At 42.9% G+C, this 22,777-nt stretch overlaps 1 protein-coding gene across 1 annotated transcript; it reads left to right on the forward strand.

The window, feature by feature from the left end:
- Positions 1-1,116: 1,116 nt before the first annotated feature.
- On the forward strand, positions 1,117-22,363 carry AKR1A1 (aldo-keto reductase family 1 member A1). Its single transcript, XM_071565712.1, has 9 exons — positions 1,117-1,195; positions 3,432-3,527; positions 9,754-9,873; positions 11,518-11,669; positions 14,165-14,360; positions 14,966-15,165; positions 16,184-16,256; positions 17,174-17,260; positions 20,555-22,363. Exons 2-9 carry the CDS (start codon positions 3,438-3,440, stop codon positions 20,618-20,620), a joined length of 984 nt encoding a protein of 327 aa, XP_071421813.1. The 5' UTR covers positions 1,117-1,195; positions 3,432-3,437; the 3' UTR covers positions 20,621-22,363.
- The last annotated feature ends 414 nt before the right edge of the window (positions 22,364-22,777 follow it).

A 22,777-nucleotide genomic window follows, 5' to 3' on the forward strand; every position in this document is an offset into this window, starting at 1 on the left:
TACATACCATCATGCTAGAAACTTCAATTAGTTAAAACCTATCTCTCACAAGTCCCATGTTTATATTATTTATCCTGGCTGTTTTCGTGTACCTGCAGAGTCCTATGAATTCCTACTATGTGAATTCTTGGGGAGTAAACCTCCTCCCTACCAGCCAGCAGCAGCTGAGCTCTTGCTGCTTCTGGCTGATAGCGAAGTCTCACAGGTTTTCTATAGATCTGAATTGCTCACTTATGATTTTACTGTAACTGCACATATCTTTTTCTTTTTAGTTAGCAAGCTACTACTCAGTGTTTGGATTTTCTCACATTTTCTATTTCCTGTTACTTTTAATTGTTTCTCCGGGCCCGTGCGGGGCTCGGGGCTGCCCCGGCAGGCCGCACAGCAGCGCCCGACGCTGCCGTCCCCGCAGCTCGGTACGCACCTCGCTCATGTGCCCCGAGCGCCGTTCTACGCACCGCCTGCTTCCCCCAACCCGCCGCGGCTCGGAGCGGAGGTGGCGGCAGGAGCCCGCCTGGCTCGTCCTGCACCGCTGGCAGTTCGCAGCTTCCCTCGGGCCCCGCCACCCTGACCGCGGGAGCCCGCGGGTCTCGGCCGGCCGCCCTCGGCGTTGCGCCCTCCGCCCCGGCCCGGCTCCACCCGCGCAGCGATCGCTCTGCGTCTGCCCCCGCGCATCATTCACGCAGGCACTATCTGTGGCCGCCCCATGGTACCGCTTTCCCCTGGTGCCCACCCTCAGAACATGGGGGGACACGGGGGTGCCCCTTTCACCAAAATTTGAGTGCCCCTTTTCCACAGAATTTGAGTGCCCCTCCCAAAATTTTGGGGAAAGGGGCACTCCAGTTTTGGGAGGGCAGCACACGGACGCCTGAGCTCCCTGAAGGGAGCCGGCCCAAGGGGGAACGAAGGATGGGATGGGATGGAATGGGCAGGGCCGCCTGAGCTCCCTGCGGGGAGCCGGGCCGAGGGGGAGAGAGGGATGGGTAGGGCAGAGCCGGGCAGGGCCGCCGAGCTCCTGGGGTCGGTGGCGGGGCGGTAGCAGCGGTGGGGGTGGCTGCTCTGCCCCGCTGAGCCCTCACGGACGGACTTTCACATTTTACCCCGAGCAGACTCCGGTCCGGAAACGGAAGGGAAAGGAAGGGCTTCCCGTGCAGGGCAGAGCGGGGCCGAGCAGCGATACGGGCGGTGCCGGGCGGTGAGTGCGGGAGCTGCGGGGCCGCCTTATGGCCCCCCATACCCGCCCCGATACGGGGCAGGTGGGCGCGTTTGGCTCCTCCGGGGGAGCCGAAATACGGAGGGTTCCCCCTCATTGTGCTTCACGCAGCTGGTCAGTAGCGCTGACACCTGAGCATTGCCCAGGTGCACCTATTGGCATATCTATACATAGTAATGTTATGCGTATCTATGTGTGTTTTACTGCTGGGAGACTTGCTTTTGATTGAAAATGGGTTGTACTGGGTTGATGCAGAGGTGTAGTTTGCACTGCTTTGGTTATTAATGCATCCCTCCCAGCATTGCGCTGGCCTTGAATTCCTCAGCTTTAATTCTCTTATGCCAATGTGGCAGTAGGTCGGTATTGTTAAGCTAAAAAACACATCTGTCTTGTTCAGAATTAGTTTGCCTTTATGTTTGTTTTGGTCTTTGCCTTTCTAAGGAGCAGCTTCCAGCTTTATAATTAACCAAATAATAGTGGCTAGCAGATACTGTGATTTTCTTAACTTGCCAGTTATAGGGAAGAATCTGAGTCGAAAATGTTAATATATTTTCTTAGAGTGTCTCTCATTCTGATGAGTTTCCATTCTTCCAGAGGTTTTAGTTCTGATGTCTTTGTAGTGTTAATATGCAACAACTTTACATGAAGCAAAATGGATCTTAGAAAATGTGCTGATGCTGGTTATTGATTAAATGTGTACCTTGTCTTCTGGGCTGAACTCTTACCTTTAAGATTATTGCATAACTTCATTGTGTAAAACGTATGGTTGGTCTCTTATTTGTATTATAGGCCAAAGTGAATCAGAAAGCCTGAAGGTTTTAGTTGTGTTACATGACACAAGAAGATGCTTTTATTTAGGCAACTAATTTCAGGTAAAAAGCACTCACTTGCATGTAGCTGGCTACTAAATGGCTGTGCAAGCTCAGAATAGAAGAGAATGCTGCTGGCATTGTCATTCTGCCTTCTCTGACCCCCTACCCCAAAAAACAGAGGTACACCTGCAGTTTGGTTTACCAGTGATTGCCTTCAGTACCTATATCTGGACTTCAGTCAGTGCAAATCCAGAGCCATTAGTTTGGTGTAATTGTTGTCTTGCAGCAGGAGGTGTTGGCCGGTTACAATCCTGGTAAGAAAGGTACTGAGATGCTAAAGTATCATCTCAAATGCTGATTTGAGAACTAACCCTGTAAACAAAGAAGAAAGTGTTGATAATCTTGCATCTCTTCAGGTGCTGGGAGGCCCAAGTTGTGTAGACCTCCCCTGATTCGAGAGCAGCAAGTTGTGCAGACCCTGTCCATAGAAGGGGTTACACTGTCTTGGGCATTCACTGCTAGGGATTCTTTTACAAGGAAACAATTCTGTTTATCACTTCTACTGTAAAACACAAAGGATACTTGCATGAGAACTTCATGCCCTTTTAGATAAAGGCAAGGACACGTAGGTTGGAGGTACAAAGTGCCAGCTCCCTGCAGACTCTCCTATTGCAGGTAGCTGAGAAGCTTATCCTGCAGCCCTGGGTTGTGCGTCCCACAGCACAGGCCTGGAGGCTTCACTGTGCATGAACTGCAGCACAAGGCAAGCCCAGACCTGCTCAGGTTATCTGTTATGTGGATCACCAACTCCTTCGTGTATCCTGGCCTTCAGGGCAGGCTCACTCAAGCTACTCCGTTATGTCTTTCTGAAAGACAGGTGTGCTGTTTGGTGTTTGTTATAAATCTACAAAAAAGTGGGTTTGTAAGCTAAGGAAAAAAATGAAAATATAAACTCTCAGTGTGAACACATCCATCAGCTGGTACCTAATTGTCTAAGGAAAATGATAACACAGAGAAGGCAGACCTTTTTTTGGGAAGGTATGCTGTGTGAATGCTCTGCTTCGAAAACATCCATTCCTCCTGTTTAGACAGATATTCAAACAACATTGCATGCTTCCAGTCTTGATTTTGTTTGTTGTTTTTTTAAACAAGTAACAGAAATGAGCTTGGGTGCAGCAGAACTTGGAAAGTAACTTCCTCAGCTTCTGCTGAAATCAGCTACCCAGCTTCGGAGCTTATCCTGAGTGCAGTTCCTTTTTAACTCATTGAGCAGAAACCTAGAATGTGAGGATGTTGGGATATACTAAGCCCTTCCTTTTTGATAAATAACTGTGCCATTGGGAGCAGGAAAGGTAAATTATTGCAACTTACTGAATTGTTGCAAAACTGTTCTCTTTATTCTCTAGGCAAAAATGTCTGCAGCATGCGACTTCGTTGTGCTCCACACTGGGCAGAAGATGCCTCTCGTGGGACTGGGAACTTGGAAAAGTGACCGTGGCCAAGTAAGCAGAGAATAACACAATATTATGCTATCAACTTGTATTTGTGGTTTGTGCACCTTTTTTTTAAGATTCCAGGTCTGAGGCCTGGATCCTTTGCTTGAGTTCTTCTAGCTTTGAGTCAGCTGAAGCCAGTGGAAGGTATATATATATTTTCATGACTAAGGCATTAAGGCACAAAGGCAGCAGTAGAAGATCCCTTCAAACTTGTTAACCCTGACCTCAGGCAGTGGTGCCTTGGGACATAAATCCAGAAAAAGACCAGTGAGTGAAGTGAGACAGGGAAAAGGCTGTAGCGATAATATGATGCCAGACTCTTCCACTGGTGAGTCCTCAGACTGCCAGTTTGACCAGGCACCCCTCTGGCTTAGATTGATGACTCAGCAGAAAGCATTATTTTGGGAGGCAAGAACTGTAGTTGATCTTGCAGTAAGTCCTGTCCCAGCAGCCAGCCAATGGTGAGCAGAAAAACAAAGAACTTGCTTGGGTCAGCCTGCTTTTAGACTAAGACAACTCATGTGTCATTAGACAATCACTCTGCTTCTGAATGCAGTGAACTGGCAAACACCACACTTGGAAACAATTCCCTGTGTTACTACAAACAGTCTGTGGGAATGTTTGCATGCTGTGGACTGTACCTGCTATTGTAATGCTTCTCCCCCTCTGTCTCGTCCTTTCTCTTTCACTTAGTTAAAAGATAAATTCTTGGGGGGAAGAAATTGTACATACTTCCTGTGAAAGGCTGTGTCCACTGCTTGGTGGAATTCTTAACTGGTATTCAAAGAACCACAGAATGGTTTGGGTGGGTAGAGACATTAACGATCTTGTTCCAATCCCCTGCTGTGGTCAGGGGGACACCTTCCACTAGACCAGGTTGCTTCAAGTCCCATCCGACCTGGCCTTGAACACTTCCAGGGATGAGGCATCCAGAGCTTTTCTGGACTGTGCATTTGCAGTATTGAATGTCTGTGCAGTAACTCTTGTATGTCTTGCTGCCACACTTGCATGAGCTTCATGGTGGCTTTTGGAGCATGTCGGAGGACACAGCTCATGACTGAGAGGGAAGGTTAAAACTCTTCTCAAGATGTGCTCTTCTCCCATGCTCACTAGAGGAAAAGGTAGGAAACAAACTATGAAAATTTAATCTATTCAGAGCCACTTTATTGTGGGCTTTCTTGTCCAAACAACTGTCAGGACAGTGAATCTGTTGGGAACAGAAGCTGTACTAACCTGGCAACTGAGTTGATGTAAAAACTCACTCAACCTCTTAAATGAGGACAAGGGTGAATGTTCAGCTCTGCCACTTAAAACATCAGCTGACAGCTGAATTAAGTTTATTAACATGCACAAACTTAATGGATGAATTTCTGTGCACTCAGAGCAGTTAAATGTGCTTTGTCCAAAACAGATGTCTGAAACTAAACAAACAAAATATGAATACGTTGTTTATTTTGTGTACTAACTGTTCTGAGGAAAGTGCATCCTTACAAAGGAACTGGGACAGGTCCTGTTTGTGCATAATTTAAACCTAATTCAGTTGGATTTTGCCGTAATAAGCAGTGCTGCTGTTAGCTGGACCCCACACAGGATCCAGCCCTCTTCTCTTGGGTTCCTTGGAAATCATTGGGAATCACTTCTTTGAAATATCTGCTCTCTTCAAAGACTTACTTGCAGAATGTATTGAAGGCAAAATCTAGGAAGTGCAGTGAAAATGTCCAGAATTACAGAAGTGACTGCTATTCTTATGGAATAAATAAATTTCTACTTATCACTTTTGAAAATTCAGAGGCATGGCAGCAATTTGGATGAGCATCCAAATGATTTACCCTTAAAAGGATGTAGTTCGGAGGTAATAATTGCTATTATGAATTAAAGACTAAGGACCACAGGTCCAGAGAAGCAGAAGAATTATCAATTATATTTAATCTGTTTCCCAAGTGGAGGCTATTTATCAAAAACTCTTTTGTGCAAGGGCTGCATTAGAAGCAAGCATGGAAATGCATGGCTTTTAAATTGTTTCAGGCAAATATTTTGCAGATTGTAATTATTTTCCCTGCCAAGCTTAAGTAATTTCTTTATTGTTGCTGTTCCTGGTTGTAAGCAAGCCTTGACCAGATCTCAGCAGTCCAGCACAGAGGCATCATTGCAGCTCTAGTTTCATGGATATTAAGAATGGGAGGCAAATTAAATCTAAATCCACATTGGGAGATTGTAGGATTTTATGGGATTTAGACTTTATAAAATAATAGGATGTTTTGTGTTTTACATGATCAAATGCTAGAAGAGAAATTTGTTTTACATGTTTCCATAGAAACGTGATGGAGGCCTGTTGAATGGAAGGGAGCACAGTACAGAAGTTTGTGAAGTGACAGCTTGAATGAGTTCAAAGAGAAATTCATTCAGACAAGGACATCAAGAATATCAGTAGCATGGCCTTTTGATATTGCAGCTGGATTGTCTGTAATCCTTTAATGTTTTGTTCTTTTCCCCCAAGTGAGCCATTTTTTCAAGCTGGAGGATTGATCCCACCTGATGAGCAGTCCAACCTGCAGTGGCAGAGGCTGGTTCTGTGGGGGAGAGAGACACAGGGCTTAGGGAAGTTGTATTTCTCTGTGAATCTTCATGGAAGCTGAAGAGGAAACACGAGCCTCAGAAAACCAGTTAGACTGGGTGTCTTGTGACAGGATTGCAGCCATGGAGGGCAATGTTTATTAGTCCTTGGAGTTCATTGGGCAATATGGAGAATTCTGGTTACAGGCACAAAGAAATTCACTGCTGCTGGTATGTGTTAAGGGAGGGACTTAAAATAAAGGAGGTTGCCTCTTATCTTTCGAATGGTGAATTTAGGGAACTCCATCTCTTAAGCTGGCATTACTTATTTGGTGGTGTAAGTTCCTTTTCAGCAGCTTTCAGTGAATATGTAGAAACTGATACAGCAACACTTATGTCCTGGTCATGCTGCATCTGACTGTCATGTGGACTGATGATCTGGTTTTTTCTTGTTTCCTGACAGTAAATGTGCTTGGACTGCTGAAGTGTGTCAGCTTTGCAGGAAGCAGGGGAGGCTTTCAGAGCCTTTTCTTTCCAAGTGTTATTGACTGGAACTGTTAATGTGTATGAAGTCTCTTCATAATGGCTTGGGGCTGTGCAGGAGAGGCTCCCAGGTCACTTGAACTCTGTGTTGCCTGAAGTATGAAGGTGGCTGGTTAGTTTTTAACCTGTTGAGAGACAAATTGAAGAACTGGAAATCCAGTAACAGATAATATAATTAATTAGAACTTAAGAGTTTCTGATATTTTGATCTTCTATCTTCAAAACCAAAAGAGGATGGATGGAAAGGCCCAAGTCCTTTGCTAGGCTGTAAAATGGGAGTGTAGGTCTTTGGACTTTGCTATATTGTGAAGGAGAGTAAGGCTTCAGCTGCAATATTGAATCTGGTTTGTGGCAAACCATTTGAAAAAAAGGCATGAATCAGCTGATGAGACAGCAGCAACAGTGGTGCAAAGTTTGGGAAAGGTGAATTGTGATGAAAGATGGAAGCATGTATGGTTACATGGTCAAGAGATGTTTGAGAGGAGGTGTACTGGCACTTTGCAAATGTGCAAAAAGCCATCATGAAGGGGTAGCTGTGCATTTCATGTTTGGGAGCAATGGGATGTGGCATCAGGGCCATCCTGGTGAGTCATTTAAAATAAAGATATCCTACCACTGGAATGGGCTGCCTGTGTGTAGGAGTAGTTTAGATTTACTCATCCCAGCTGTGGGCCATGGGGACAGGCCAGGTGATGTCTCAAGATCCTTTCAGACCCACTTTTGGTTAGACCTAACTTTTTTTTCCCCGTAGTGATGTGTTGGTGATCGCACTTGAGTTGTGTGATGCAACTTGCCTAATGCAAAATGAGCTCAGTAATTGCTCCCTCCATAGCACTATTGACAGGCTAAACTAAAGAATGTGTGGAAAGATTGAAGAATCCTTTGGCTGCTGTTACATCATACCACCAAATACCCAGAGGCATGTGAATCTCCAACTGCTTCATTTTTTTATCTCTGTCCCTCACCACAAAATGCATGTATCTGTCTGAACCTAATCTCAAAATACAAAACTTCCTTTTAAAAAAGTACTTTTCTTAAACTTACATCTATATGTTATTTTTTCTCCCTCTAAAAATGCCTTTTTTTTTTTTTGCAAGATTTCTCTTGATTGTTTGCCTTTTGCGTGGAGCAGGAATTCTCAGTTCACATCGGAATGTCTTAGTAGTAATTGGAATGTCTGAGAGTAGTTTACACAAATACAGATTTTTTTTCCCCAGATCCAAACCTTATTTAAGTGACCAGTCCCAGTTCTTCAGTGCTTGAAATTTGTGAAAACATGCTGATAAAGAAATGCAGCCTCCTGTTGATCTCTTTGCAGAGGCATGTTTGGAGCACTTTATCTCTGGTTTCCTGTGATCAGTGACTGCTTTAATTTTATGAGAAATTTTGTGCCTGTTTGGATTTAAAAAAAGGTATTAATCTGATACAGAAATTAAGGGTTTAGTACAGGCATAGAGCACTACTATTTTCCCTTTCCTGTCCCTCTCTACAACTCTCATCTCTTTGGAGGATAGATATTGAGTCTTAAAAGGCTTTCCTGTGCCTCAAGTGCTTTCAGAGTTACCCTGCCCTTGACTTTGTAGTGATCTTCTAAGGAATGCCTTTGTCAGGCGAAACAAGCACTGTAACTACCATCCTGCTAGAGATGGGAAAAGTTCACTGCTCTAATAGAAATGCTTTGTCATTCTGGCTAAGGGAAACTGAGCTACATTCCAGTTTTCCTCTCAAAATGCCAAAGAATGAAGTCAGAATATCCTGTGTCTGCCTTTAGTGCAGTTCTTGAAAAGAAAAACAAATCCAGCAGTAGGAGAGAGATCATTTCACATTTGATTCCCCTGTGTTTTTCTGTAGCATCCCAAAGCAGGACTGTGCATGTCTTTACTTGGTATTACTAATTTTGTCATCTTTAAAATTGAAGATGCTGGTAGTTTGGTTAAGTTGAAAGAAATCAATCTCCCTCTAGCCTTTGTGGACACATTTTTTAATCTCTTGACAAGAGAGGTGTGATCTCTGTAAACACAGTAGGGCCCTATTGCATCAAGTCTTGTACACAGAGGAATTTCCCACAGTCTTGAGAGACAATTCAATGAGGAGCAATGTGTAGAAATCCTTGTGCAGATGGGATGTACTCTCTCTGTAGTACTTCAGGTGTGTGGATGTCAAAGAGAACATGTGCTTGCTCTCCACTGGAACTTAAATGAAACAGATTTTAATAAATGCCCATCAGCCTAACGGGAAATGATGACTACACTGACATCTGTAGTAATTCTTGGTTCTTGCACAATCAGTTACTAAAAAAATCTTTATTCAAAAGCTCCTTATAAATCATCACACAGATGCCATTCTATGTTTCCTAGACTTGCTCCATAGCTGAGGCCCACATGTGAAGATGTTTTGTGCTTCTGCTTCATTAGAGTTTTCAAAAGCAGATAGAAATTTGAAATATAGTGCCTTGGTTCCCAGCCATTCTGGGTTTTGTGTAACAATATGGAGCAAAGGAGGTGTTGCCATTGGCAACACCTTCAGTGTGAGCAAAATGCAAAGTTGTGAGCACCCTCAGGAGTATCCTAGCAGTACAATAACTGTCATGGTTCTGCAATCAGTAAGAATAAAACACAAAAGAAAAATGTGCCATAAAATAGCACTATCCTAGTAATTAAGTGTGAGTGGTTGAACCAAACCCAAATTAGAAACCAAGCGCTTCCTTTACTGGGCGAGAGGAGACGTATGTCAGGTTTGACTGACATTGATTCGTCAGCCAGGTCAGAAAGTTTGTCTTCAGAAGTTGTGATTTATTTGAAAACTACTTCTTAAAGCTCATTTTGTATCTAAGAGAGGTGTGACAGCTATAGTGAAGAGCAGGGATTGGTTCTGGCTGGTGCATTCTTGCATGTTGGTCCTGTGTGCACAGTCCATTTTCTTGTCACTCTTGGGGTCTCTGCCAGCAATTACCTGTTCCCCTGCTATGGGCTGTGCCACACACAGCCCCACATCCTATGGTTTGAGTCTCATGACCTTAAGCAAGTCTGTGGGGTTTTTCTGGGGGAGTGCTGCTCACTAAGTCTGTAACTCTAACTTCTCCCCAGTGCTGTGTCCCTTTCAGTGACCGCTTTGGGCCGTGTGTTTGTGGTTACAGGTGAAGGACGCTGTGAGATACGCGCTGAGCGTGGGCTATCGCCACATCGACTGCGCCGCCGCGTACAGCAACGAGGCCGAGATCGGGGACGCCTTCCAGGAGTGCCTTGGGCCCAGCAAGGTGAAAACACAGACCTGCAGTGCTGGCCCTGTGCTCTGTCAGGATTTATAGCTGTGATCTGAAAGTGCACTCTGAGATTGACATTTGGGGCTTTTTCTCCTGATCTGTCCCCAGCTGTTTGTTATTAATCAGGAGCAGGCACGAATGAGAGCTTTCTTTCCTCTTATAATCCTCCTGGCTGCCATGGGGAGAAGGGATTGTCAGGAATATTTGGATGGAAAGTATGAAAAAGCCTTTTTTCTTTTTTTTTTTTATTTGCCTGTCTGCCCCTTTTCCCCTCAAAAAGTATTCCATGTTCAGACTGTGGGTTCCCAAATCAGTAGTTATAATGTAAAATATTTGCCATGATTTATATGAGAAGTTGCTCTAACTTTCCAGTCTAGCATGTGATGATGGGTAGCCACAGCAAATTTGGTGACTGGAATTTTTTGGGGTTATAGATAAAATATGAGTGAATAAATATGAGGTGATTTTTTGTTTTTAAACAGTGATTGCATGTGAAGTTTTAATAAATGTGAGTCCAGAACCTGCACCTGAGAGTCCAAGGCTAAGTATAATGTAATGTGATAGGCATTCCTGTGGATAGTGGAATCTTAAATTTATCCTGTTGGTCTGAGGGGCCAGAAAGATTTCCTGTATGGCCTCTCAGCCCATGGAAAAAGGAAGTCTTCATGTTCCCTGCTTTCCTGCTGCTCTTGCCTTGGCTTTAGGGCAATCTCTTTGTTATGTGATTTGCTTGAGAGGGGCTGTTTTCCCTTGCCCAAGGGATTCCCCCCTCCTAGATGTGATACTAACAAAGAGAAGCATAGGGTTTTTATTCAGTTTGTATTAGCCAGCTAACTTAAATATGGAATTTAAATTAAAATTGTTTTAAATAGAATTTTTAAAAATCTTTCTTCTTGAACACAACATCCTTGTGGGAAACACAGAAATAATGGAGTGGTTGGAAGAGAGAAACTAAGGAATTGTCATTTCTGATGGAATCTGTGCTTAAGCTTGCCCAGTGTGATCTCCCTTTTGCATCTTATACTATTTAGTTAACCAAATCTATTTGTTTTATTTCTGAGTCTTACCCTTCCAATAGAGGGTACAGGGCTCTCAGTTTTTAGTGTGTTCCCTCCACAGCCTAGAAACTCAAATGCAAAGGTTTGGGGAAACTTCTGTATTTTCACAGGCTCTTTCCACAAGAAGTATTCTTGGTTTATAGCATTCCATGAGTAAAGTCAGTTGGCTGGTTGTGCCTTGAATATGTGAATTGTTAAATAGTAATTTAAAAATTTACATATGAATAAACTGAGTAATCTTTCTTTTGACCACATCACACTTGGTACTGGCTTTGGGACTTGCATTGGGAAGTTTGGAAGAGTGTATATGTGGAAAGGATTGTTTTGTTTTTCAGAACTTTTAAGAAGTCACTGAAGCATTTGATATACTTCAGGACTTGCCAGTGTGTGTATTTCTCTGGCTCTTCTTCACCTTGCATATTTTTGAAAGACTTAATTTTTGGGTTCCATTTGTTACCTTAAGAGAAAAAAACCACCCACAACAAACCAGAAACAAAAACTTCAATTGTTTCCTTTCTTTTATTACTAGTTGGGGACTCTTTCTGAACTTGTAAATTATGCTCTCCTTCCTTTCTTAAAGGTCATTAAAAGGGAGGACCTGTTTGTAACATCAAAGCTCTGGAATACCAAGCACCACCCAGAAGATGTAGAGCCAGCACTAAGGAAAACACTTGCAGATATGAAACTGGATTACCTGGACCTGTACCTCATGCACTGGCCTCATGCCTTTGAGTAAGTCCTGGGTGGGCAGAGCACAGAATGCAGAAACCCCAGTTTTATGTCAGGCTTGTGTTATATCCTGAGGACCTTCTTTTCTGAGCTGTGAATTTCTTCCTACCTGCAAGATGTTTTCTGGTGTGTAGTCCTGCAGACTGTCATGTAAACATTCTTTTCTACACATGACTTAGTTATATTTTGTCCATGCATTCCCAGAAACAATTGTTCAGATTTCCTTCTTTGGATTTCATTGTGTGGGAATTTGTTTACTGTTAGATTTGTAGCACATCTGGAAATGTACATTAGAGGAGACAAAACTTACGGTTTTGTGTAGAAGTGTTGTAAATAGAAAAGGGATAATTAATTCTGATTATTTAACGATGCTGAGGCTGGAAATGAGCATTAAGTCTTCATTTAAAATCTTTAGGCAACTACATCAATTTATTAAACATGAGAACAACTAGATAATGAAATTAGGATCACTAAACTGGTGACAGTTTGGCATGGGTGCCAAGATTAGGTAACTGAGAAAAGCAATAAAACTTTATGGGACAAGTTTCTATACTGAAGTTTGCCATCTTACACTGCCTGTGAGGTAAAATCTATTTGAAGTTTAAAATAGTTTGGTATCTTCATTTAGGCATTGGGAAAGTGTGGTAACCTTGAGGAAATACCAAAACTCTTCTGTGCCTTAGTTGTACTCCTCTGCAGTATGAAAATTAAGTGCTTTGTGAAGAAGACAACACTTTTCACTGGTAGTTATTAAGTGTACTTGAGTGGCCAAGCACATGCAGGATCATGGCGGTATCTGCATGAGGAGGAAGTGCAATGACTTCTTATGACACTAATTGCAGTAATTCTACAATTTGAGGAAATAAGAGATGAGAAGGTTTTCCAGTTAAACGTTAAATGCACTTACCCTACAACCCCAGGAGCAGCAGTGTTCCATACTTTATTTCATTGTAGGTGTAGAAGCAGTTACTCCCCCACCCTACTACAATCAGCAAAAAAAAGCAGGGGCAGTAAATCTGACCAGATGTTTGCATGGAGTCTTTGCTCAACAGGGAAACCCCATCAGTTTAAAGGGCCTCTGTCTGTTCTGCAAATTTGGGAATGATTTTCTTTGTCTAGTCATAGCAACTGAATTTTACAAGGTGAAACACTAATGATAAGATAAAAGATGCTCAAAGTATAAATACATTCCTCAGCATAACAGAATGAAGAAGTGTTTTCAACTAGAGCTGGTCTGGAGGAAGTGCTGTTAAAAATTCCCCATGTTGTGAAACAGGTTTGCTTTTCATTTGCTTGGGAAAAAGCCTATTAAATAGTGCTTTGATAATGACACATAACACAATAATGATGTTTGTTTAGATATTACTAATATTTAAATTTGCTTGATATTGTGCAACTGTTGACAAAATTGACACTCTAATAAAGCACTTCTTTTTTTTTCCTCATTGGAAACACTTCACTCTCCAGTTTTTCATTGTTTCTACTTAACTGTTCTAATGCTTGCTTATCTATAATGCCTGTTGTCCTGGAAAGCTGAGCAAAGGAATGTTATTTACACAGAAATTAAAACAGACTTACAGATGTAAATGACAGTGCCTCTAGGTCTTGACAATTACTCCTGCTTAACACAAGACTCTTGACATACAAGGCCTTTCTGAGTCGGGAACTCCTAAAGCTTTTAGAGTTATTTTTGGTTCTAGATTTATCAATGACGTGAAGAAGCCTCTTCCCTTGTCCCCAGCTGCTGCCTTTTCTCACACCATTCACTGCTTAGCGAGAGCAATGTAAGAGTCTGAGTTCTGAGCTAGCAGAGTCCTGTGCTAGTTACAAAGCACTGCTCTTCCAGTGGGATTTCTTATACCCTTCCAGGCTTGGACTGCTCAGGGACCAGTCATAGCTTTTTGGCTGTGGTGGTGTCACCTGGTTCTTTGTGTCTGTTTGGATTTTTTTGTCTTTAAAAAAAATTATTATTATTTTTAATTTTATTTTTTAAATGTGTTGGTATGACTTACTGGAAGGAAACGCACCCAACCAGCATGTACATGTTAAGACTTCCTGGAGAATACACTTTCTCTTAGATACCTCTAAAACCAAGATCCCTTTGATAGCAGCTGCAAACAGACTATGAAGAATACCAATCCTCTGTTGGAAATAAATTGAAAAAACAAAGCTGCCCTTTGAGTTGCTGCTCCCTAAATCAGCTGTTTTGTTAGGATCCAAGTGTGCAGAGAGCTGCTGCTGTGTGTACAGTGACTTATCAGTTCTGTGTCATTTGCTATATAGGTAAGTATGTCAAAGTGCTGTAAAGATTGTGTAATAACTGCTTAAGGCTTAAGTCACATAATGGAATTGAACAGATAAATTCACTCAGTTTGTACTCTGCCCTCTGGACTATGTATGTTTTTAAGAGTAATTTGAGGAAGGTTTCTTTTACTGAAGAACTAACGTAGCATAAATAATGTGATACATGTACTTACACTTTACCTTTGGTGCTGTAGGCGAGGGGACAATCTCTTCCCAAAGAATCCTGATAACACCATGCGTTATGATTACACTGATTACAAGGATACCTGGAAAGCTATGGAGAAACTGGTAGAAAAAGGTCTTGTGAAAGCCATTGGGCTGTCAAACTTCAACAGTCGTCAGATTGATGACGTACTGAGTGTGGCTACTGTCAAACCAGCTGTGCTCCAGGTAAGATGAATAAAGAAGACAAATATCTTTTCTGTTTGTCCCTGAGAGTGAAGAATTTGCAAACTAATGCTATCTGTTTGGCACAAAAGGTGCAGCTTCTTATGTACAGGGGAGAATATAGCCACTCTGCTGGAGCAGGCACACAGAGGAGGTCTTTCCAAGCAGATTAATTTGTTGGGAAGCAGGCCTGCATCCATATTCTGCAGCCATTTATGCTTGCTTAGTTGAACAAGTCTGTGCAAGAGTTCATCTTCGCTGTGAGGAAGGAACATTTTAGTCTGTAAGAGGGAAAGATTGTGACGAGTAACATGAATCCCTACTGCAGAGAGTTTCCTTGCTTGTTGGATGATCTGTTTTGGTACCTAAGGGAAATCCAGCACTAAACTTAGACAATTTGTTCTCTGTTTCCTATAAACCTGGCATGCCAGACTTCTTCACTCTCCTGTTATTAACTCAAGTTAACTTAAACCTTATCCTCATAAGGTTTTCCAGAATCTGAAACAAGCTTCTGTGATATGTTTGGTTCTACTGTGCTTGACTTATCATTTGTTTAGTTTTATGTTGATATCTGTCCTGTAGCCACTCAGTGTGGGTCATTTTAATAGGTGGAATGCCATCCTTACCTAGCTCAGAACGAGCTGATTGCTCACTGCCAGAAACGAGGGCTGGTTGTCACTGCCTACAGTCCCCTCGGTTCTCCAGATCGTATGTGGAAACACCCAGACGAGCCTGTGCTTCTGGAAGAACCTGGGATCAAAAAAATTGCAGAAAAATACAACAAGTCACCTGCACAGATCATCCTCAGGTACAGAACTATTGTGAGAGAGGTGGTGTCTGGGACCCAGCCTTAATAAAACATGCAAGCTAGAAGGAATCTTCTTAAAGTCTGTGTTCTTCCACGCTGATGTGGGTTGAAATCACAGGGAGTGCAGAAAGCAAACCCCATTTGGTGCTTGTTTTGCAGAGCTGGTGGAGTTGGTCCTGCCTTAGGGCAGGTGAATAGACTAGATCAGAGGGGTCCTTTCAGGGACTGGATAAGTGTCTGGGACCGTTCACTACCTTTTCTGGGAAAGAGCAGTAGGGCAATTAAGGCAGCAAATGTACCACATGTGAGTGCTGCCCACTGAATTTGTGTGTGGCCACGTTTCTTGAACTCTGGTACTTGCTGCTGCATTTAGGTGGCTTCCCAGAATGAGGGACTGAGAAAAAGACCTTCCTCCTTTGCCCTGAAGAACTGTTTACTGCTTTGTTTTTATATAGCAACAGCCAGCTACTGGATGCTGGGCAACAAGGTGATTGATATGCAGAATGTGATCAGCACCTTGTAAAGTAAAATTGGATTTCTGTCCTCAGTTTTTGACTGGCTTTTTATCTGTTGATATCACTACCACAGTCTTGGGCAGTAGCAAGTTATCCTGCCAGCTGAACAAGGTTTTGTGCTCAAGCCACTAGACAGGCACTTTAGGATCTGAGTTTTCATCTGGTTTCTCAGTGGTTGTCATGTTAGAACTCGCTTTAAATGCCTAAATACATTTTTTTGACTGTTTCTTGTGTTTTTTAGCTTAAAACACTTGAAACTTGCTTGCTTGAACGTGAACATCTTCCCCTCGCTGATTAGCCCAGTGGCTACTGTCTTGTTTGAGCTTGGACACACCAGGTTCTAATACAATGGAGTTCTGTGTCACTCCTCCTCTGGGGATTTTTATTTCGCATAGAAACAGAAGTGGCATCTCTGCTGCCACAGATTATTACTCAACCAAAACAAATACTTACAGTTCTTGGACTGCACACACAGACAAAAATCTCTCACCTCCCCTTAACAGATGGCAAGTGCAGCGTAAAGTGGTTGCCATTCCCAAGAGTGTCACTCCTGCTCGCATTCAGCAGAATCTCCAGGTAAGCTGAAACAGGAGAAAAGGAGTTTCAGCAATGCCCTCTCATGTGAGTAATACACTGTCCTAGGGTTGCAGAGCAACAAGCTGAGGTACTTGGTTCATACTTGTTCATCAATGTATGCACACACTTAAAAGGGAGGGGAAGGATTTTTTTTAAAACAAATTATGTGTTTTAAGCAACTCATTGTGAGAGTGTGTGCAGATGTGCACATGCACAGTCTTGTTATCAGAAGGTAAAGAATGTACTTTGTAGAAGTCCAAATGAAAAATCTTAATTTTTTTGAGACACAAATTTATTGGACAAGGGAGTCTTCTAATGATGTTCAGTGGTTCCCTGCAAGTGAGGACTGGTGACTATTTCTGCAGCAAAATGCCATTCTATTGATGCTGAAGGAATAAGTGTGGTTCAGTTCTGCTCTGAATTAGAGACAGTTCACTTTAGAAATTATTTGAAAACTCTGACTTTTAAGTACTTGAAGGGTGTCTCTGAATCACCTCTTGGGATCTTTTTTCAGCCCTTAATCATAATGATTGGCTGGTTACATACTTGTTTCTAAGTTAGGAGCTGTTTCTCTAGCTGTTACTCTCATTGAACCAAATTCTGCCATGTTGTATGCTGCTAGAAATCTCAAAAAAATTCTGTGAATTCTGTTACTTGAGGTTTAGATAGGAGCAGAATATTGATTGAATAGGCAGCATTTACTTGGAGAAACAGTCCTACTGGTTTTATCTTTGTGGAAGAGCACTATGCCTTACCAGTGAAGGCTTAGAGTTGGCAGTTGTGTGAACACCTGACTCTAAGCCTTTATTTGGTGTTTATTGTAAAAGGAGTTTATTTGCAATTTCATATTTATGAGCAGAAGACAAACTGATTGCAACTTATGGTTATTAATTAAATGCTCTTGCTTTTGTTCTCAGGTGTTTGATTTCAGCCTTACAGAAGAGGAGATGAGCCACATTGGAAGCCTGAATAAAAACTGGCGTTACATTGTGCCAATGATTACGGTAAATTTCTCATATTTCATGTTTTTGTTATGTGCACATGGCCACAGCTTGGGGTTTTACAGTTTTCTTTCTTTAGTCTTCCCATCAGAACTACTTACTCATAAGAACACTGCATCATCTTAGGATATCTAAGATGAAAGAATTTTTCAAAAGCTGGGTTCAGAAAAGGTAGCTTTTTGAAAACTTTTCTCCTCTATTTGGACACTGGTGGCCCTCTTCTGAGTTCCCATTACTGACCCGCCCATGGGTCTTTAAGTCAGAGTCCCATCTCACTTCATACCTCACCAAACTCCTGCTCATTTGTTCTTCACAAGTCCAAGCAGGCTGAGATCTATGGCATTCCCCCAGAAGTACTCCCTTTTCCAGCTGTCACTGTCTACTTTATACCATAAACTTCCAAGATCAGTGAAGACTCAGGGTGCTCAGAGTCACATTGTGGAATTCCTCCCCTCCCCTCCACTGCGTGTCCCACCTTTCAGAATCTGTTGTAATAACCTTCCTCCAATGTAGGGAATTTGGCTTTGGATGTTGTATTTCTCTTCCCAGATCCATTAGCTGCAGCATCTTCCAGCATCAGTAGTTCACTGTGTCACACAGAACCTTACCTCATGTGCTGACAGATGCCTCTCTGTTCTTAGGGAAACTAATGCCCTGTAAGTGCTGAAGTCCTCTTGGTCTTTCTTTTATTATATTAAAGGACCTTTCTTTTATTATATTAAAGGACCTTGTTCTTTTCCCCTCACTGCAAAGAAAAACGTAGTCAGTACCTTGTCATTGTCAGTGACTAGTCTGAGTTAGAAAAGAGAAGTTGTGAATGTGTGGTGAATGACTGTCTCATGTCAAGGTTAGATACTTGTTATGGCTTTCAACTGTTTGTCGTGCTGGGCTTACAAGAGCCTCAAGGCCACACTTTTAACTGTATGTGTGCATAAATACAAACCCCCACATCCTTGCAGCCAAAATTATCAGTGTTTATGGCTCAGGAGTATGTACACCACAGGGCAGGCTTAGCTGCTGCTCTGTGTGAATGTGGGGTAGTGACAAGCACACCTGCTGCTGACAGTATGTTCCTTTCAAAGTGTTTTGGTACTCATGCTGCAAACAAAGTTGTTTTGTTAACAAAACTGCAAAATTGATTAGAATGTGGCCTGGCTTGGATGAGCCAGGGATAATTCATGTGCTGTTGTTACCTGGAGACCTGATCAGATCACAGTGATTCACAAAGGAGAGATGAAATGCAGTTCAAAGTGGTAGCCCATCCAGCTAGGGAGAGAGTGAATGTGATGCAGCTGAGCTTCAAAGATATTGCCATATTGTCAGATAATAACAGGAAGAAGCAAGATGAGGAGAATTAAATCACAGCTCTGTAGCTGTAAGATCTCTAGAGGAACCTTTTGTCTCCTGCCCATCCCTTCTGGGCTGACTGAAAAGAATTTTCATCAACTGTGAATTAAAATTCCTGTCTAACCTTTCATACCTATCTCCCCTATGAATCTAACTTAAAAGTGTCTGGATTTCAAAGTGTGATATGGCAGTGACATCAGAGCTTCTGTTGTAACTGATGAGGCAGTTCTTCCTTGCTTTACTTCATTGATCTATAGCCACAAGTTCTTACAGCTGTGCCTCTCTTTTCCTTGTGTTTTGTGTAGAGCCTGAGGAGAGGCTATTGCTGCATTGATTGTAGACAATTTAAGTTGCTTTATATTTTTAACTGTTCGTTATCTGGTTAGAGGTTGGAAATTACCTTTCGCCTGCCTGAAATCCAAAATTTTGGAAGCACGTAATTGGCCAAGGAATATACTTAAGTGAGACTTAAATGACTGTCAAGCCAGGAGAGGTGTGATGGTGATATCTTTTTGATAGTGAGCTACCATTCACCTGCAGTGTGTTCAATGCTGACTGTAGCCCCCCTCCCTTCAAATTCCTGGGGTAGACTGGAACCAGTGGTGTGAAATATTCCTTCTGGCAGCTGCTGTCTTGGCATGCTGTGAACGAGAATGCTGCCTGCTCTGCGTGGAGAAATATGCAAGGGGAAGAAACTGAGAAGGGAAAGGAGGAATCTGAATTCTAAGAATATGAGGAAGCTGTTGGCTCTCAAGAGAATGTGAGGAAACCTGAAGCTACTGTGACACATCTGTCCACAGTTCTAAGGGTTGCCTTCCATTGACAGCTTCATGTCAGCTTTATTTTTTTTAATCAGAGCATTAGTCAAATGCTAAACCTTAACATCTTAATTCTGTGCTCTGCAGTGCCCCCAAGTGACTCATTTAATTTAAACAGCTCATTAGCAAGAATTCCAGTTTTTGCTTCGAAATGCAGGTTTTCTAATGAAAGCTGATGGAGGTATTTCCTAGTGGATACTTGGCTTGAAAGTCCTGGTGATTTCCTCTGCCCCACAAACATTTTGAGTGATTTCTAACATCGCATTTATATGTATAAAAATCACTGATTTCTCTAATATAACTTTTCTTCAGTCATTAGTTGCTTAATGTAAGTTTTAGTTGACTGATGCTCACCTGTCCCCCAGGGAGGTGTGTGTGTCTCTGTGCCAATGCCTCCACACTTCCCCAAAGGTTACAGATGAGGTCTGACCTCAGCTCCTTGGACACTGAGGGTGTTGCAATGGACTTAGTGCAACTAAAAACGCAGCTTGTGCATCTGAATGCCCAGAAGTGGGATGCAGGATCTGAGACTTCAGCATGGCCATGTCTGCTTTTGGGCCAGCCTGGGCCTCTCTTGGGTTATTATCTGCAAATAGCAGTTTCAGTATTCCCACTTTGCAGCTGGACAAGCTGCTCTTCTGTGGAAATGCTCTTAGACAAAAAGTGCTATGAAGGAGTTTGGTGACACTGTTCATGCCTCAGTATATGGCCCTGAACAAGTCACTTAATGTGTTCTGTCTTATCCATCTCTAAAAATTGGCAGCCCAGCAACTCTGTCGTGCAAACGTGGACAAAGGCTCCAGCTCCAGCAAAGTGTTTTGAGCTGTTCGTGTTGCAACATTTACTCAGTAACAGCTACAAGGCAAAAGGCTTTTAACTATTCTTAATCTAATTCTTCAGGTGGCTGCAGCTTGAAAGTCTCTTGCTCTAGGCAACAGAAATATGCCTTTTCTTTCAAGAAATGCTAAGAGGACTTGGGATTAGAGGGAACAGCTCTTTTTTAGGCTGAAAAATATACTCCGAGATGTTTGGGATACAAAGATTCAGAAATCTAAACCATGGAGAACTTGAAACTGGGAGTAAGAATTGATTTTTATCTTGCTGACTTGAGTCTGTCTTGCTTACTTCACAGGTGGATGGAAAGCTTGTAGCCAGAGATGCCGGACACCCCTATTACCCCTTCAATGACCCCTATTAACTACCAGAAAGTGAGGTGTTAAAGTAACATGCTCCTCTGTATGCCTTTCCACAGAATAATTGTTGCCACAATTTCTCAAGAACACTGTCCAGATTTAAACCTTCCTTCCTGAGTAGGTGTTCCTACAATGTACTTCTCATGGACCTCCTTTCTGGAGGTACTGTAGCTTCCATGTCAAAGTTTGTGGGTTTATTACAATAACTGCACACTTGCTCCTGGAAGCATCAAATCTTTTGGAGATCAGATACAATGGTGGAGTCTAAATTAAGTTCCAAACATGTCGTTATCAGGCTCGGGCAATACTTTGGGTTTATTGCCTGTGAAATGGTTTTGAAAACTTTAGTTATTACCATGAAGGGAAAGAAGAAAAAAAAAAGACATGAAAGTATTTTAAGACTGAAAAACTGCTCAGCTATCAATTTTGATATCTTTATTAATATTTTTTACACAGGGAACAAAGCGAAATGTGCTCCAGTTGCACTGTGTCCATACCTTTCATTAAAACCCAAGTAACCAGCCATGCCCAGAACTTTTATCCACTTTACTGTACTTGTGGGATTTAGAATTCTCTCCTTTCTCTTTCTGTTAATTTGCCTGTAGATTTGAGCAGAACAAAAGCAGACCCTGTAGGAGGCCTTCAGGGCAACGCTCTCTGTTGCTTGTCACAGTTCTGCATTTCAGCTCTGACAATAGCTCTGATCCTCCTATCACAAGAACTTTTCAGGAAGTGTTGTAGAAAAACATCCTGTCTTTCCCGATGTCCAGTTTGAGTTCTGGAGGGTCACAAAATTAGTTTCTGAGTACACAGTAAGAGTAAAGACCTGTCAGAGAGCTCCTTCCATTTCTGATGTAGCATTTTGGCTGCTGCCTGGTTTGGTGCTTGGGAGAGCTGCTCCTGTGTCCTGCTCTGCTGGTAACAGGGCAAGTCATTTGCCTTTCTGTGCCTCTGTTTTCTCACATCCATGTCTCTGTTCTGCGCGGCCGGGACTGATTTACTGAGTGCTGGTGCACTGTTGAGCAGGACTGGAACTCCAGCTCTAACCACACTTTTATTTTGTTTCAGTCTCCTACTGAAATCACCTGGCCATCTGAGACCAAGGGCATGAGGTGTTAGTATCAGCCTGTGCTCTGATGGCCTTTCTGTGGCCTTAGCAACATTAACACTTCATTTTGGTGTTCTCTACATCCTGTGTAAAATAGGGTTCATTTTTCCCCGCAGCAGTAGCAAACAATTAGAATAATAATGTTCAGTATTTGAATAGTTCACAACATAAAGAATTAGATACTTTAATTTTGATAACCTCATTTACAATAGTAAAGCTGCATATTCATCCTGACTGTGATGCCTCCTCAGGTATTTCCTGCCCTGGGCAGCTGAACTGGAACAAACCTGTTACCACCCTCTGTAATCCCTATGTAAAATTTAAGGAACTTCTGTTTCTTGGTAAAATGTTTCCTAATTCCTGTTGAATTTGCCTCAGTGGAGAAAGCCATCACACCTCAGTTAGGATTCTTTACAAGACTGGACATTTCCTCCTAAGGAAAATGAAATTACTGTTGTTTATTTTTCTGATCAAACATGGGTGACTTTGAATACGGTTGTTGCTCCAATCACAAGGGAAGGAATTGTACTCCGATGGATTCTGTAGGCTGCTCCCAGCAGCCATCCTGCCCAGGACAGTGGCGTTTGTTGTGTTCCACGTGCATGTTTGCTTGTCTTAAATAAATTCTGTATTCATTGTATGACTTTGAGACTTTCCCCATCCCTCTCGTGTCAGGGCCCCGGTTAACTTTGTGCAGTTATTTCTGCAATCAGGGGTAAATGAGCCGGGGGGCGTTCCCAGGGCCGGCAGTGATGCTGTATCTGTGCATCCCGGAGCTCCCAGGGCTTCCCGCGGCGCGGTTGGGGCCGGTGCAGTTTCACGCTGCGGTCTCAGCGCTCTGTGCTGTGCAGGTCTCGCTGAGGGGCTGCGGCCATGTCAGCGCTGCCCGCGGGGCACGTGCGCTGCGGCGGAGCGGAGCAGAGCCCGACGGCCTGTTAGCCCTGAGCAGCCGCGGGTGGTGGTGCGGGAGTGCGGGGCAGGGTCACGGAGCCCCCCGGGAATGCGGGGCCGGGCCGGAGGCTGCGGGCAGGCCGGGCTGCTGGACTGCACTTCC

The sequence above is a fragment of the Pithys albifrons genome, chromosome 10, assembly GCF_047495875.1.
Source record: "Pithys albifrons albifrons isolate INPA30051 chromosome 10, PitAlb_v1, whole genome shotgun sequence".
NCBI lineage: Eukaryota > Metazoa > Chordata > Aves > Passeriformes > Thamnophilidae > Pithys > Pithys albifrons.

Coding starts and splice junctions, on each gene's coding strand:
- AKR1A1 (XM_071565712.1), top strand. CDS start 3,438: ATGTCTGCAGCATGCGACTTCGTTGTGCTCCACACTGGGCAGAAGATG. Junction 14,361..14,965: donor TCAAACCAGCTGTGCTCCAG/GTAAGATGAATA, acceptor TCATTTTAATAG/GTGGAATGCCATCCTTACCT. Junction 15,166..16,183: donor CCTGCACAGATCATCCTCAG/GTACAGAACTAT, acceptor TCCCCTTAACAG/ATGGCAAGTGCAGCGTAAAG.